This window comes from Simochromis diagramma, unplaced genomic scaffold (assembly GCF_900408965.1).
Source record: "Simochromis diagramma unplaced genomic scaffold, fSimDia1.1 OVJJ01000501.1, whole genome shotgun sequence".
Classification (NCBI taxonomy): domain Eukaryota; kingdom Metazoa; phylum Chordata; class Actinopteri; order Cichliformes; family Cichlidae; genus Simochromis; species Simochromis diagramma.
Genome location: NW_024387320.1, coordinates 950,904 through 967,537, shown reverse-complemented (window position 1 = coordinate 967,537; position 16,634 = coordinate 950,904). Strand labels below are relative to the sequence as shown.

The 16,634-nt window shown below is 38.4% G+C and overlaps 3 protein-coding genes across 7 annotated transcripts; 1 reads left to right on the top strand and 2 right to left on the bottom strand.

The window, feature by feature from the left end:
- Nucleotides 1–61: 61 nt before the first annotated feature.
- trappc2 (trafficking protein particle complex subunit 2) lies at nucleotides 62–1,893 on the top strand. Of its 2 annotated transcripts, none has more exons than XM_040005313.1 (5): nucleotides 62–174; nucleotides 401–537; nucleotides 831–975; nucleotides 1,480–1,565; nucleotides 1,663–1,893. In XM_040005313.1, exons 2-5 carry the CDS (start codon nucleotides 445–447, stop codon nucleotides 1,759–1,761), a joined length of 423 nt encoding a protein of 140 aa, XP_039861247.1. In that variant the 5' UTR covers nucleotides 62–174; nucleotides 401–444; the 3' UTR covers nucleotides 1,762–1,893. The 2 variants fall into 2 exon arrangements, with proteins under 2 accessions (XP_039861247.1, XP_039861248.1); XM_040005314.1 differs by having other exon boundaries at nucleotides 83–174; nucleotides 434–537; nucleotides 1,663–1,780.
- Nucleotides 1,894–2,567: 674 nt separating this feature from the next.
- On the bottom strand, nucleotides 2,568–4,502 carry rab9a (RAB9A, member RAS oncogene family). The gene is made up of 3 exons (XM_040005312.1): nucleotides 4,295–4,502; nucleotides 3,833–3,953; nucleotides 2,568–3,724 (listed from the first exon to the last, which is right to left on the bottom strand). The coding sequence occupies exon 3, from the start codon at nucleotides 3,681–3,683 to the stop codon at nucleotides 3,075–3,077; it is 609 nt and encodes a 202-aa protein (XP_039861246.1). The 5' UTR covers nucleotides 3,684–3,724; nucleotides 3,833–3,953; nucleotides 4,295–4,502; the 3' UTR covers nucleotides 2,568–3,074.
- A 707-nt stretch (nucleotides 4,503–5,209) lies between these two features.
- On the bottom strand, nucleotides 5,210–14,577 carry egfl6 (EGF-like-domain, multiple 6). 4 transcript variants are annotated; one of them, XM_040005306.1, is made up of 14 exons: nucleotides 14,459–14,577; nucleotides 14,176–14,353; nucleotides 12,709–12,815; nucleotides 12,272–12,364; nucleotides 12,006–12,125; nucleotides 11,783–11,902; nucleotides 9,544–9,678; nucleotides 9,340–9,462; nucleotides 8,829–8,891; nucleotides 8,103–8,351; nucleotides 6,692–6,766; nucleotides 6,338–6,433; nucleotides 5,981–6,243; nucleotides 5,210–5,792 (listed from the first exon to the last, which is right to left on the bottom strand). In XM_040005306.1, exons 2-14 carry the CDS (start codon nucleotides 14,247–14,249, stop codon nucleotides 5,691–5,693), a joined length of 1,620 nt encoding a protein of 539 aa, XP_039861240.1. In that variant the 5' UTR covers nucleotides 14,250–14,353; nucleotides 14,459–14,577; the 3' UTR covers nucleotides 5,210–5,690. The 4 variants fall into 4 exon arrangements, with proteins under 4 accessions (XP_039861240.1, XP_039861239.1, XP_039861241.1 ...); XM_040005305.1 differs by having other exon boundaries at nucleotides 14,176–14,576; XM_040005307.1 differs by lacking the exon at nucleotides 8,829–8,891 and having other exon boundaries at nucleotides 14,176–14,576.
- Nucleotides 14,578–16,634: the final 2,057 nt, after the last annotated feature.

The following is a 16,634-nucleotide window of genomic DNA, read 5'->3' as shown; positions in this document are numbered from 1 at the left end:
ACGTATTTATTATAATTTAATTATATGCATTCAGTGTTTCATATAGCATTGTTTCTAAAAGTGCGTTAGAAAATAATTATCATTTAAAAGATTTAGTACAAAAAAGTTTCGCTACTTTATTATGTCATCATTTTGCGACTGCTGTTCTTGCGATCCAGGAAACGCAACTAACAGGTAAACAAACACCGGTTTTATTCCTTTAAAAACAGATATATGACATACCTTTCTATTGTTTCTATTCATATAATGCTTATCTTGGTCTTACAATAGTCATGTAGTTTCTTTAAGCATCCGTGGAGCTCCGCGGTTAGTGCTAGCTTGCTATCCAGAGGGTTTACAGTCATTTTAGGTTACGCTGTCACTATTTTCTACTTATAAGTTTGCTTATTTCGTTGTGGAGGGATTAATTTCAGATCAGTTTATCTTTGCTAAGAGGAGAAGACGATGTCTGGAAGCTTTTACTTTGTCATGGTTGGTCATCATGACAATCCTGTGTTTGAGATGGAGTTCCTGCCAGCTGGGAAGCCCGAATCAAAGGTAACCTCGCTTAATTTAATCACTCAATTACTGAGCTACAGCGCAGTATTTGTCTCTATTTAGGTATTTGACACACTTACATATTTCAAATAATCAAACAGGTTTCAATGTTTGACAAAGATATCTGAGTAAATTCAAAATGCAGTTTTAAACGATTAATTTGTTTATTAAAGGGAAAAAAGAAAGTTAATCAAACCCACCTGGCCCTATGTGGAAAAAAAATAATTGCCCCCCTCTTAATTAAATCATGAAACAACTGTTCTTACTTACATTTACTTACATCATACTTACAGGATGATCATCGTCACCTAAACCAGTTCATTGCACATGCAGCCCTGGATTTGGTGGATGAAAATATGTGGCTGTCCAACAATATGTACTTGAAAACTGTGGACAAATTCAACGAGTGGTTTGTTTCTGCATTTGTCACTGCAGGACATATCCTTTTGTTCTGTTTCATGTGATAATTATTTCCTGATGCTGTGTCAGTTGCCCGATGAAAACACATTTTTTCTTTGCTCAGCATTAATTAAGATATTACTGTTTTTAGACTGATAGCAAGCGAGCAAGCAATTTATTTATATAGCACCTTCAGACAACTCCCAGCTGAAAACAAAGGGCTGTACACTTATGAAAGGGTTACGTTTGTTAAATAATCTCATTTCAGTGGTGTAGTTTATACACAGTATTTTTAATTGAAACAGCAAGTTGAATAACCAAAATCAAGCACAAGTTTTGAATCTTCTATTAATCTACATCTTAAAAAACATGTTAATTCATTTAAATCATTGAGATTTAAAGCTATGGTCTAACATGTAATATAAATATGGAAATCAGGGCCACCAGTGTGATTATTTTGGGACTTAATGAGTTTGTTATCATTGTTTCCGGGCAGATTCAGCGTACAGGCATGTCTTCCTTTTCTTTAACTATTTGCAACACATATAAGATTCATCATGCTGCACGACATGCGACAAGAAGATGGAATCAAAAACTTTTTTAACGACGTCTATGATTTATACATCAAGGTAAGTCGTTATCCAGGTGATAAGAGTATCTTAGCATGATGTGACATTTGGTATATTTTGCTTTTAGCATTTAATCTTATCCTGCTCTGTCTTTCAGTTTGCAATGAATCCATTCTATGAAATCAACGCGCCCATCCGCTCAACTGCTTTTGAGAGGAAAGTCCAGTTCCTTGGGAAGAAGCATCTCCTGAGTTAATCACTTCACACAAAAATTTCAATAGTGTCTTTATGTTGTATATAGTTAATACAGTTGTTTCTGTTCTTCTTTAAAAATCTTCAATGTGTTCAGAACAAAAGTGGATTTGTATAAACAGTGTTTTGCATTGTGCGTGTTTGTTTTGTTTTTTTAATAGAGTGGATGTGGCTGCTTTGTGTAACATTATGGCTTCAAATTTCATGTGCACTGCAAAAATATCCAGAAAGAAAATATCTGTAAGTTAGTGTTGCCTTACTGCAGAGCATAGTCCAATACGTTCACAGGAAATATTAAACTGATTTATCAGCTAGATTCCAGTCTACAAAACATACATAACAGGCAATTTTCAGGGGGTTTATTCATCACTTGGCATGCCAGTAGTACAACTTTGAAAGAAAAAAAAAATGACACTTAAACATATGGTTCACAGTTTTAAATAACTATGGGGAGACTTTCAACTTGAAAATATATTTAAAAAATAAGTGCATTCATTAGCTAAATAATCCCATCAATGAAAAAAAAATGTCACTACTCAATTATTTATTCTGCTTATAGTTAGATTCATGTTTTTTTCCAATGATAAAAAGAGCTTACAAAATACAAAAGTTTCCAGAAACATAAATATTCCAAATGCCATGCATGTTAAATCTGTTTTAATATTTCAGGGAATTAATTCATCCCTCATTGCTTTCAACACACAGCCATAATCTATCCACAATGCAGAATGTGCACAAACAAGACCTAAATGTGCATTAATAACAAGCTTCCATTTGTTAGTCATACAAAGAATTTCCTTAGCTACCTCATAATTTTCAGAAATAAGTTTATTGGTAGATATATGTTATTTCAATTCTGCAGTTATTTCATTACTATCATGTCACCATTCTGCATTACAATATTAGGGAGTGGAGTGTAGAGACCCTACAGTAATTGCACTCTCCAGGTTGCACATATCTAAACAAATAAAAAAAAAAATGGAATCATTTAACCTTTTGAAAAATACTCTAATTTATAACTATAAGTTGTCTTGGGTCAACACAAAATGTTTTTTTCCCCCCGTAAGCCTGACTTAATGGCCTTTGGCAGTGTTGAGTCAAGTGCTTTTAATTGTATTTGTAATGACACTAGCATTAATTTAGTGTTTTTTCATTGTTTTTCTCCCCCAAACAAATCCAACACTTTGCATTATCAAACCATCAACAGTATAACAGTAGCGCAATTTGTTTAAATAAGATGTTACTACAGAACTGTACACCTACATCCTCATTCAATGGGCCTAATAGTGAATTCATGTTGGTGATAACTCCTGGGTGTTACGAACAGCAAGTGGCAGTGGAGCGAGGCTTTCTGTGAAGCTTGACTGTGTCTGTAGGGATGAGGTGGTCCGTTCTTTCATCCACTGCCAACACTCTACGCACTGCCTCCTCAAAGGCCACTGCTACATTGATGGCATCCTTGGCACTGGTCTCATAATAGGGGTAGTCACCATTCTCCTTGCACCACTGCTGCGCCTCCTCGGTAGACACCTGCCTCTCCGTCACATCCACTTTGTTGCCCAGTACTACGAACGGGAACTTCTCCGGCTCCTTGACATCCGCATAGTAGATGAACTCCTTCTTCCAGTTGCCCAAGTTCAGAAAACTCTGGTTATCATCAACACTGAAGGTGAGCAGACAGCAATCAGAGCCACGATAGAAAGGAGTCCTCAGGCTGCGGAAGCGCTCCTGGCCAGCTGTGTCCCAGATCTGGAGGGTAACCTGGTGGCCATCTACCTCCAGGTCCTTGTTGAGGAACTCAACCCCGATGGTGTGGAAAAGGTGTGCATCAAACTTGTTGGTCACGTAGCGATTCATGATGGAACTCTTTCCTACACCACCGTCACCGAGCAGAATGACTTTCAACAAGGATGTCTTTGTTGTCATGGCTATTTACTCCCAAATCCACCACTTTTGAAATAGTTTACCTAGTAGAAAGAGTGTGTGATGGATACTGTTAGTATTTGTACACCATTACACACACAAAAAAAGTTGCAGCAAGAAGAAGTGTGGCATTGAAAACATATTGTTCTCACCCTAGGTTGATTTTGAGCTCATCCACTGGTCTGGATCATGTGCTGTTAAACCCCAGTCCCTGGTCACATGCTCATTTCTTTAATGTTGAAGAGTCAGGCCATTCAGGTAGCGTTTAGCTAGCTGTAATACAGAGATAAGAGCTCAGTTTTTATCTGTTGGCCCGGGACAGCAGGTACACTGCAATAACGTATTATCTGCCACCAAACATGCGATAACGTTACATTAAGATGCAAACAAGGTATTAAAGTTTAGCTTGTAGTTACATGGTACACAATACGAAACATATTTTAACGTGCTGTAACATAACAGAGTCACCAAGTTGGTACTACCGGCCAGTTAGCTAGTTAGCTGAGCTGGCTATCGTGAAGAAGGAAAACAAGATAACAGCTGGAGTTAGGTTAATGTAGGGTACCAGATCAGCTAGCCTGGTTTTCATGCAGATAAGAGTGTAAGTCACGTACCTCACAGTTAGATCCAGGCAGCTGTTGAATAAAAATAATAAGCCACCAGATAACTTAAATGATCTTAATACATCTGTTTGGCAGCTCCTTCCCTTGGCGTGTCTGGAGGTAACGTCAGGGCTCTCCGTTTCCTGGTAAACTCTGGCGCTAACGTAGCTAGCTGCTAACAAGCTGGTAACGTCGGGTCATGTGATCTGGTCAGGACGAAACAACCAACGAGCGCCGAGATACGCTCTCAGGCCACCACTACTTATACAACATGTACATTAATATTTTATCACAGCGTACACATGACTCTTAATGTTCAAAATATCACAGACTTTAAAGTCATTCGTGTTTTTGCTTTATTTGAGTGAGATTAGTAAGCCGTAACATCGCTTTATTTTACGGTAGTTAACCGCAACATCTTTGCAGTAGTTAAGCTACACCAACAGAGGGCCACATGTAGCTGTCATCTGTTACCACACTTTTACCCAGTTTGTAGAAACCTGCAGTAGATAATAGGAGTTTGGGGCTCTCGTTTCTTTATATTTTACTAGGAAAATGTGCATTTTTTTAAGGACACTGCACCCCCTGCTGGGTTATGCCGGATTTTGTGATAATAGTTCTTTGGGAATAACTTTGTTAAAATTATATTGTATGCTCGTTAATCCGTGTTAGCGTTGTCAGTTTCATAGATGTAACTAAATATATGGGAGTAGATGGTGTGTTTTTGTAACTGATTAAAAATGGTTAGGTACAAGGTCTGGACTTAAAATTTGTTTTAAAAAAGTAGCCAGAGTCTGAAGCAAACTGTAAAGAAATTAGTTGCAGCTCAAAACCTTTTGAACATTTGGTACTGTAAAATAATCATCATTATGGAATCTGTACATGGGAAAAAATAAATGATAGGAAGTTAGAAAAAAACATTTAATGTAATAACATGGTATAATAATACAGCAAATCTTACACAATTGTATGCACTGATAGTTTTTTTTTAATTGTTTAAACTAAACAGCCTTCAAAAACGTTGATCAATTAAAATTGCAGATATAATTAACCTAACAATTCACATTACATATTGTGGACTATTAACTTTTTAACTATTAACTTCAGAAATGCATTGTTGCAAACATAACAATGGTTTAAGCACAATACTGTTGGACCAGACTAATAAAGTTAGCATTTTCACCTTTTCCTGAGATCTGAGTTATCTGTACCATAAAAGATGATTTTGAAAATCACAAAAAAAACTATAGCAGGGTGCTTCTATGTAGCAGCTTTGTGATGACATGAATTTCTCTGCACTTAGTTTATGTATTGTTCCCTGTAGACTGTGTGTCTGCACTGAGGGAATAATGGGGAAAAATTCACAAGAAACACACCATAACATGGATAAATGTCAAGGCATATGTTCTTAAAAGACTGGATCCTCTTGACACGTTCCTGATGTCAGCACAACAGTGTCCAGCCCAATCTCACCTCCAAGACCTTTCCCGCGCTGAACTTCAAAGATAACCTGAAACACAAACCGACATGCAGTTGTACATTTAGGTTGTTATCTGAGTAGTAAATTAGTAATGTGATGGCTGCCTTTTCAGAACATCAAAGGAATTTACTTTTTAGGCCAAGATCCCATCATAGCTAGCCACAAGTATTGAAGAAGATTTTAAATATAATGTTCTATAATGTGTGTAAATGACTTACAGACTCTGGGGCCTTCTCCTTCCAGGCCACTGTGAGAAACTCAGTCTGCCAGCCCTGCTCCCTGCTCTGACTCTGCTCCCATACTGGGTAAACATTGTTGTCCAGCAGTACCCTGAGCGTGCCCACATCAGGGCCAACCACACGGTAGTCAAAGGTAAGGCAGAGGCTGCCATACTGGGACCGGTCACCAAGAAGCAGTTTCAACCTGGCCACATCCTCTTGCTCCCCTACAAGCCCACTCAAAGCCATGTAGTACTCACCACCTGAGAAGGTTTGTAGCTGATGTAAGTTACAGTATCTGAATGCACAAAAATGAATACCTCTCCTTTGAAAAAGTAACATTCATCACGTCGTTACCATTGTCATGGTATGCTACACTCCAGTCCATGTCATCAGACTTGTCTTGGATCCATTCGCACGCCCCTTTGTCAAAGTTGCAATCCATGAAATACTCTAGAAAGTAAATGTTAGGAACACATTTTTAAATTAGCTGAGTAGCGATTATACAACAATAACACGTCTTAATATATGCTAAATCATCCAGGTAAGGAAATCCCAGAAAATTAATTCTGTTCATCTGGAGGACTTTGGTCTTGAGACTAAAGAAGTCACTTGAATTAGTGACAAAACTTTTCTCTCAATGAAAACGCAATGTGACGAACAGAATCAACTTTCTGGGAACAATGAAACATGAACACACTTTTTGATTACCTTCTTGAGCTGGCGCTATGTGGATCTCTTTGACTTCTGTGGCTGGTCCGAACACTGACTCAAAGTCCTCTGATACTGTGTTTAGAGATTAAATTAAAAAAATGGAGTGAATTCATCTTAATATACACATTTAAGCTTTCAGCTATTAGGCATGCCTAAGTTAAACTGGTATTCATTGGTTCAAAAGTTTTGCTCTAAATCCTAAATTCATTTAGATTATACCTTTCAACTTTAGCTGATCGCGTGATTTCCTGATGGATTTTGTATTAGACTCGAACTAGACTAAGATAATGAGTGCAAAAACTGACGGAACTCTGATACTACTCTTAAAAAATATGCAATGGAAAGAACTTAATGCATAAATAATACAGCAAAGAGATTTTTCAAGATGACAGGTAGAAAGGGGTTTTTAACCAACAGGTAAAGACCTGCCCTGCTGTCACTCATACCATAAAATGGAGCTACAACTTTAGCATATATCCCCTCCAAGCAATTTAAAGCTCTAGCAGCAAATCACCCCCATGAAATGCAGCCACAGACAGTCTGATGAGTGACAGCTGGGATTATTGAAGCTGCTCAGTCAGAGTAGGCCTGTTTTAGAGAAGTCTAGAGTGCTGATGACAGACCTTCCTACAAGGAGGCAAGTCTGTTTGCACAACAGCTGTTTTGGGGAAAACATAATAAAAGGTTTAGGGGCTTTGTAAATTCCCATCCCGCCTCCCCCTCCACCTGAGGGATGGGGAAGCAGGCCCAGGATGAGTTGTATCCTTGGGCTCTCACATGCCAGCAGACTAACATTCCTCCCTGGAGGTGATGGATGTCTTGGGGCCTGTCTCCTCTTGCTTTCTGAGTTCTTACACAGCCTCTGATCTTTCCATAAAATTCAAGATTATCAGTGAAAGACAACCTCATTCATGGGGTTTTGAAGGTTTTAAATGTAAGCTGGTAAGTCTTGATTTTACAGTGCTGGGTTATTATTGGGAATTTACATTCAGTCTGTTGTGACCAATAGTTTAATATAGCAGAGTAAGTAAGAATTCAAGGATTTTGAGAAAAAAAATAGGTTGACATTTTATTTTATTTATACCAGTATAATCATCATAGTGCCTTTGATCCTTTATAGATAAGTCAGTGAGACTGGGATAACTCTGGGCTTGAGGTTAACAGCAGATCTGAAGCAACACCCCCTTTTCTTCTTTGGTCAAGGCCTTAATCCAGAGCTGCCCTTTCAGACAGTTATTTCAGCTGAAAATCCATAATTACATTCAGATGTCATGTAAACATGAGGGGACAGTCTCTTTTGAATCACACTGAGTTTGTTTAGTCTGTTTATGGTTACTACTTACTTTGCAGACCACCCAGAATAGTGGAACTCATTTATCATAGCGCTGCCAAACAATATGCCCCTTACTGAAAACGTCTCCTCTTGGATTGAGCTGGTTGTCTTCCTCTTCCACCTCTTCCTCTTCTTCCTCAGGAAATCCCTCCTCTTGCGTTCCTTTAGTCATAGTGCCAACATAGACCTCCCCGTCATAGTCAAAAGGTTGCAGGGGGATGTTGGGAGGTGGCGTTGCGACTGGTTCGAGGATTACATTTTTGATGTCCTCGTCGGTCAGTTTACCTCCCAGAATCCTAGGCTTCACCTGGGAGTCTGGGATGGCTGCAGGCAGGAAGAGGAATCAGAATAGACATATGGCTCTGCAATCATGACTGACAAACATAGTATTTGACTTCAGATGTCTTTCTTGTTTGTCATGTATTTTGCAGATGCAGTTCTTATTTATTATTTCCCTGCAGTGACTTACCAGGCCATTGATAATATGCTTTCCACAGGAGCAGAGCTATAACAAATTAACATGCTAAGACAACAGATCCTCCTACTGCATGCAGATAAGACATAAGCGGGCACAGCTTAAATTAGTTTCTTAAATGCTCAAGCAATTTACTGTATAAGGCCATGCTGAGGATTTAAGGTCTCAGACTGCGGGTGCTATGGACATACATTTTCAGCCATGAGCAGGGGAGAGAGGTGGGGGAGGTGCTCTTATATATAGACAAGAGGAAGGGATGAGTGAATGGGGTTGCAGGGCAGGGAGTGAATAGCAGAAACAGAGTCTTGGATTCTATACAATCTCACCATTCAGGGAATCATCTGCACTGCCTTTTTCTCCATCCCACGAACTCTGATAAAACGGCTTAACTACAGAAAATAAAGGCATTTTCATTTACGCAGAAAGCCCTGACCTCTTTTTTTGTTATTTGGCTGCATGAGATTTCACCTGTTATTATCTGGGTCTGGTTCAAAGAGTACATCTTTATTTCTCCTTTTTCAGTTGGCTAGCTACAATGCAGTGTCGTATTTACACAGGTGTGTTTTCAATCTGTGCCTCTCTGGTGTTAACATCTGTGAAGAGGAGGGGAGTCTGAAGGCAGGAAACTAGCCTTGGCAGGACTGCTGTTTGCAGATGTTTAAAGAGTCCAAATGAAATATGTGGCTGTAAAACTTCTCCTGACCTACCTGACTGATTACCCTCGTCTGTTTTTTAAATCAAGCGTGAATGCCTTAATTTGACAAATCTCAGTAGAAATGAAAGGCTTTGCTAAAATTATTTTATTCGTAATTCTCTGCAGCGAATCTCGGATCTCACCAGAGCATTCAAAGCCATTGCCTCTGAAGCCAGACTTGCACCTGCACCTGTAGGATCCTTGAGTGTTCACACAGACAGCGTGGTGGCTGCACTTGTGGGTGCCGGCTGCACACTCATCAAGGTCTGGAATTGGAAGAAGCCTATTTGTACCTTTAGGAATTGAAGTGAGGAGATGACTCCCCTTAATGATCATGTATACCTTACCTACACAGTCATATTTGCCGTTGACATATTTCAGATCGTAGCCTTCCTGGCACTTGCAGTAGTAGCTGCCAAAGGTGTTCACACATTGTCTGTTGTATGGGCAGAGGTTCTTCCCAGTTACACACTCATCAATATCTAAAGAGAAACAAAGCAGGAGAAAAAATAAAGAGCCCATGTTTTTTTTTATAATTATCAAGAGTTCTGTAGTCTTGTGAAAAAACTAAGTACACCCTTACCGATTCCATAAAAATCAAGAGGGTAACTAGCAGCCAAAGGCTGTTAATCAAATGCACTTAATTAATTGTTCATCACTAAATGTGACCACTGATATAAAAGCAGATGGTTTAGCAGTTTGCTGGTCTGGACCATTCAGGTGTGTGTTAACAGAATGCCACTGTTTTCTTAAGAGTGGATGTTCAAGCAAATTTACCCCAAGATCAGATGGTTCAATGTAGGAGAAACTGCAAAACACCCAAGAGCTACAGGTCTCACTGAGCATGTTAAATGTTAAAGTTTATAACATTAAAATTAGAAAAATACTGAATAGATATGGCTTGTTTGGGATGGCTGCCAAGAAAAAACACCTTCTCTCTAAAAAGAACATGGCAGCACAGTTTAGGTTTAAAACAAACCACAAGACATCTGGAATAATCTTATTTGGACAGATCAGACAAAAGTGAACATATTTGGTTATAATGCATAGTGCTATTTTTGGTGAAACCTAACCATAGCATACAAGCTCAAAGACTCCATACCAACTGCTAAGCACAATGGTGGAGGGGTGATGACTTGGGATTTTTTGCAATCATTTGTCCTGGGCAAAAGGCAATCATTGAGTTGACCATGAACTCCACTGTATACCAAAGTATTCTAGAGTCAAAGGTGAGGGCATCTGCCGACAGCTAAAGGTTAGCTAAAACTGGGTCATGCAACGGGACAGTGATCCTTAGCACAGCAACAAATCTACAACAAAACGGCTGAAACAGAAAAGAATCAACGTGTTGCAATGGCCCATTTAAAGTCAATCTACATGAAATTTTGAGTGATCTTAAGAGATCAGTGCAAAAACAGAAGCAACATTGCAAAGAAGAGAAGCAAATTTCTCCACAATGATGTGAGAGATTGCTAAAATCATATGAAAAAAGCCACTTAATAATGGGGCATACTTAGTTTTTCAAAGCTGCATAGAGTCCTTCGAAAACCTTTTCACATGCAGTCATATCCAGTACCTTCTGGTCAATAACACTTCCTCTTTGCTATTTGCTTTGCCAGGGGTGTGTTACCAGTTATTTCTATAGATTTAGTTACTGTTTTTGGGGCTTTATCATTTTGATAATCATAAATAGGAACTCTCAAAGCCTTGTAGCATTGCTGAATTGTGTTTGATTAGGAGCTCAGCAAGCAGCTCAACATAACAGGACATATGCACAAGAAGGTTTTTATTTTAAATTGTAATAGTAATTAATGTAAAACCTCATTCCCCAAAATTCAGGCGAGTGTGCAAAATTGAACTAAAAGCAAAATGTTTTACATTTGATTTTTTAATACCCTATGTTTAATCAAATATAGGGCATAGACGTACAGTCAAAACATTCTGCAAATTATTTGCAATTCTATTCTGCTTTTGCTTACATTTGACAAATGATTGTGTTTTACTGCTATGGCTTAAAATGTTTCTACTATATTTGTGGTTAGCAACTAAAAGTGTGGACCTAAAGCCAGTTGGAGTCTATAAAGTATATGGAATGTCACATTGAATACAATCAGGATAAATGTGTCTCATCAGAATTCATTTTTTGTACAGTACATGTGGTAAAAATAGAATTTGGCTGCTTTTTGGATGAAAAGTATGTTTTTGTTGTAAATCTGTTTCTGAATGTGTTGCATTCGTGGCAGTCGTGAAATTTAATGCCGCTGAACTTGTATATGACCTCCCCTGTGTGATCATGACAGACTGGTGCAGCCACAGCTCAAGCAGTTTTGTTGGAAGATATATAACTAAATTGCATTCAGTTGATTTACAAGCAAAACATGCCAAAACCATGTAATATAATCCTCACACAATGTGTCTAGTATGCAGTTACCTTCAATCTGTGTGACATAGAAAGAGTCTCTGTGTTTCTTATTTCATATAAAGGCTGTTGCCCTATATACCACTGCCCTATATAACACATTGTTTGCATAAGACTAACTTCTTAAAACATTAATTTTTCTGCACGTATGATCTGTTACCGCTCACCTACACAAGTTCTTCCATCCTGCCCCAGTTGCAGCCCTGCAGATGGGCAGAGGCATTGAATCTCTCCTTGTACTTCCTCACAGCCATACTGACAGTGAGCAAGTGCACAGGTCCTAGAATCTACATGTCCAAACACAAATAACACAAATTATCAGATATGCATCCTGATATGCAGCTGTTCTCTGCATTTCCACTCAGTGTATGTATCCACATTGGGACTCACTGGCACAGGATCCGTCGGCCATTAAGGTGTATCCGTTGAGACAGTAGCATTTGTAACTCCCATAGGTGTTCATGCAGCGATGCTCACATGGACGAGGTTTCAGGCCACACTCATTCAGGTCTAAGAATAAGAAAGATCTTTACTTTTTGTAAATCAATCAATCGAGCAGATAAACATTTTCTTTCTGGAAAAGTGAATCCTTCCATAAATTAGTCTGTGTACCCAGTTTGCTTTCCAGACATTATTTAATGACCTCAAATACCCACCTTGATTACATGTCTTTCCGGAGTATCCTGGAAAACACTTGCATTTGTTGGGGCCAACGCACTCTCCGTGCTTGCACCCGTGCTCACACTGGGCTGGTAAAACATTTAAGATGAAGAAAATACCACCAGAAATATCAGTGGTGGAAAATGATGGATTGCAGTCAAAACCACAAATTTCTATTATACAGGCAAGGTTTTTAAATCTAGAATGTAATTTCCTCCACATTTTTGCGGGTTAGAAAAATATCCCCCATGAAAAGACTAACAATAGTCAGGATACAGTTTTTTGGCAGTAAAGCTCGTTCTCTCTAAATATTTGTTTATTGAGAAAGCTTTTCGTGTTAGTTTAAATGTCTCAGCCGGCTTGCTTTTTAAGTGCCTTAATGATTTTTATCTTACTGATTATAAACTGGCCTTTGAATGCATACTGTTCTTACCCTCACACTGCCCTTTACTGTTTTTCCTCCAGCCATAGCAACACTCCAGTCTCCTACCATAGCGACACACACCTGGTTGGTTTCCAGTAAGGACTTGCCTGTAGTGCCTTTGCAGAGGAAAAAGAGAAGTCAAAGGTAAGATATATATGTATATATATATATATATATATGTATATATATATATATATATATATATATATATATATATATATGTGTGTGTGTGTGTGTGTGTGTGTGTGTATTATTTACAACCCACCCTGATGAGTGCACAGAACATCCAAAGCAAATTAAGCCTTTAAACAAAATCCCATGTCAGAATGCAAAAAAATAAAATGAAAAATAAAACCCCCACTGATTATGAATTTAGGTTATTATAGAATCATGTTTAATTAGGCCCACACACACTAACTGAGATGTCTCAATTGCAGGCATTCTGGCATCCACTTTTAATTATGGTCCAAACAACAAGCAACCTAAATAAAGTGTCTCCTCACAAGGCTTGCTTAGCACTAGAAGCTGGGCTCCCCATGGTGCAACAGCCAGCTGACAGGATGTAGGCTACAGATGGAGAAAAACATACTAATCAGACACTGGCACCCTCACACTATATTTCCTCCTTTTAAAAATCGGCTTTGATCTTTGTCTTGTTTCTGGAGGCTGATGCATATCAACTGGAAGGTTATTCTGACTTGTGGTTAAAGAGTCAGCGGTGTGCTCAAAATAACCTGTGGTACATATAGATTACATTGCATGTGTACATTTTAACTTGTAAATTCGATTAACATTTCTACCATAACTTAGTTGAGCAAGTGATTCCAAAAATAGCAGAATCTTGCGTTAAAATCTGACTGCACCTTTCAGCATCGTTAGCTTTGCTTTTAGGCTGACAGCCAAACACTAAAATCCCAGGCAGGACAAGAGGAATCCGTGTCTTTAGAGAAATCAACCAGAATAGCCCACAGGAGACGGTCTCCTAAGAGAGACAGGTGCTCTTCAGTTATTAACAGTTGCTGTGCCATATTTAGAAGTTGCACTCTCTTAGTCTTCTGTTAGCAGGGGCAAGGTTGTGTGTACATATTTTCAAAATAACAGTTTCGACTGTTAAAGGTTTATGTATATTATATACTGCAAAATAGAGGGATTTGTGTTATTCCTTAAGCCCCACTTAAAATAACAGTGTGTGGAGAAACTAATATTCCAGGTGTTAGAGATCCCACCTTTTTTAAGAGGAAGCAGGTTGAATTGTATATTATCTGATACTATAATTAACATTGCTGTGTTATTTTTGGAATTCAGCCTTCCTGAAATGTGATTGGAATTCTTTGGTACGTAAACATCTGTCTGACATCATACTTTGACTTATTTTTGAATCTAGACTTAGCAAAGTTTTCACCTGCTGCAGATTTTTCAGAGTAGAAGCACACCATACAACATCACACGGCCTGTTGCTCGACTTGATTGACTTACCTATAGGCGTCTGTGCTACCAGCAGCGATGTGGAGCAGGAGAAAAAGAGCACCGACCAAAGTAAGTGGCTGCATGTCTGTCACAGTGAGCAGCCGTAACGCCTTGTTTCCCACGGGGCTGACTTTGGTTGCTCTGCGTTCTGACTATTCCTCCCAGGGGATTACGCTCATTAAATTGCCTAGACAGAAACAAGTCTCAGTTTTTCACAAGACACACCGGATTTCATGTATTTCCAGAGTGCAAAGTCAAAATCTCCTCTAGGGAAAAAATATCTCTGTCATACTCTTTTCAATGCTGTTGCTATACTCTGTGCCCTATGATTTGCTTCTCTTTCTTCTACACTGAAATTCCAGAGGTTGGCTGTCACTGTGAAATGACACTGGACTGAGACGGATGAGGTGGTGACTTCTGGAGGTAGGAGTGGGTTTGTAAGGGGGGTGGGGAAAATGTTAAGGGGTAATCCTTTCTTTACTCAAACCCTGCAGAAGCTCAAATGAAAAAAAAAAGAAAATCAAATGAACTTTATTTTTCTTTTCCTTGATGAATTTTACGTGCATTAGCTGCTTTTTATGATTCTGTTTTATTTAATAATCAACTGTATCAAATAACTGTCAAACTCAGACATGCACAGGCTTGTGCTTAGCAGCTCTGTACCCTTTGGTGTCTTGCTCTCAGGTAGCACATAAAGCTTTGCTCTCTCACACACGTTTATTTCAAGTTCAGCCATAAAAGTGTTTAATGAGTTTGCACACTCTCAGGGTACGCTCTAACATCTGGTCCTGCTCGTCTGCTTGCTTGGAAATGAAAAGGTCTTGTTCCTTTTGGAGCTTCAGGCTTTAGTTTACATTTGTTGTTGAAATTCATTTGAGGGGGTTTGTTTTTCTTGTAAATCCAAAATCTGCTTTATTTACACTTTAGATTTTTGCTCAGAGTCACATCGGGGAAAGAGGTTTAACATGATTTGAAAATTGCAATGGAAATAGCTTTCAGATGAGAAGGAAGTGTGCAGTTAAATACTGTGGTCGAACAATAGAAGCCTGTGATTATTTTTCCAGACATTTGGTACTCATGTCAGGAGGGAGAAACGTTTCAGCTTGCTAAATAGATGTTATAGCTCGTTTAGCTTGCATAGAGAGAAGGGTAAAATAAATTCAGTCTGGACTCTCCAGTTGTTGCATAGATTTATTATGAAAATAATAAACATTCGTGGTAAGCGTGGCTGTTTAACATAGACATATCTATGTAAACAACAATCCATTACAGAGTAGAGGATACGCAAGATTAACAAGAGGCCAAGTAGCAATGCTGGATAGGAACCAGTACAGTTTTTCATACATATTCTTCATCATTCCTCATCATTTGTCATTCTTCTTCTTCTTCTTCTTCTTCTTCAACAGTCTTCTTCTTTATTGCTGTATAGGGGAAAAAAAAGGCTTGAAATTTGGCACACTGATGGCGTCCCCTGATTGTGATCAATTCCACAAAGTTCAGTCCAAGTATGATGAATAAGCTTGATGGATGATCAGTTACAATCTGTAACTGACTGCTTAGAGTAGAAGACCTGGCAGTTTGCTCCAATGGATACAGTAGTTAATGATTAGACCTTGTCCAATAACACACACTCTCACACACACTGCCTTTCATTTGTGGTGTGAAATGTGACTCTAAATGTGACTCACATGTCAGGCATGTAGGTCATGCGTGCTATACAGGACATTAGTGCTATTTCTTTGGTGCTGTTCTGTTGACTCTGTGTTTAATTTGATAAAGCGGGCATTTCCGTGACAACAGCGCCCTCACCTGTCTTGGCAAAAACTCTGAGGTTTAGCCCAAGACACCAAATTAATCTAGTGGAAGTTTAGGGGCTGAAATTTTAAACACTTCTCTGAAAAGCTGGATGTGAATATATTTATCATGAAAAACACAGGAGAGAGAGAAAAAACAAAAACACATAAAATGCTTCATTTGTGTTTGGTAAATAAAACACACCACGCTGTTACATAATAACAGCGCATTTATGCTATTGAAATTATACTAAACTACTATAAGGCCTGCAAACACTGACTATTTTTTTTCCTTTTTAAAAAAAAATTACAAGTATAGACAATATTATTTATAGGATATAAAATTGAAACCTTTCTTCAGGTAAACATGTTTTACCAGAAGGTGGAGCCAGTTACTAATATAAAGAAGCAGGAACTGAAAAAAGATGACAAGTTCCTATGTCTACTGTTGTAATCAGAAAGTTAAAATGCATTATCTGTGTTCCTTTGTTTTTTAACCATTACCTAAAGTCTCTGTTTGTATATGATTTGGAATGAAATAAGATGCATTATACAAAGTTAAGGCAGTTTAAAAAAAAGGGACAGTTATCGGTTGATCAGGAGTTTCATCTTTCCCTCTTACTAATAACAGGACCATCTCTGCAGCATATCATTAATTTGATCATTTCAAACGCA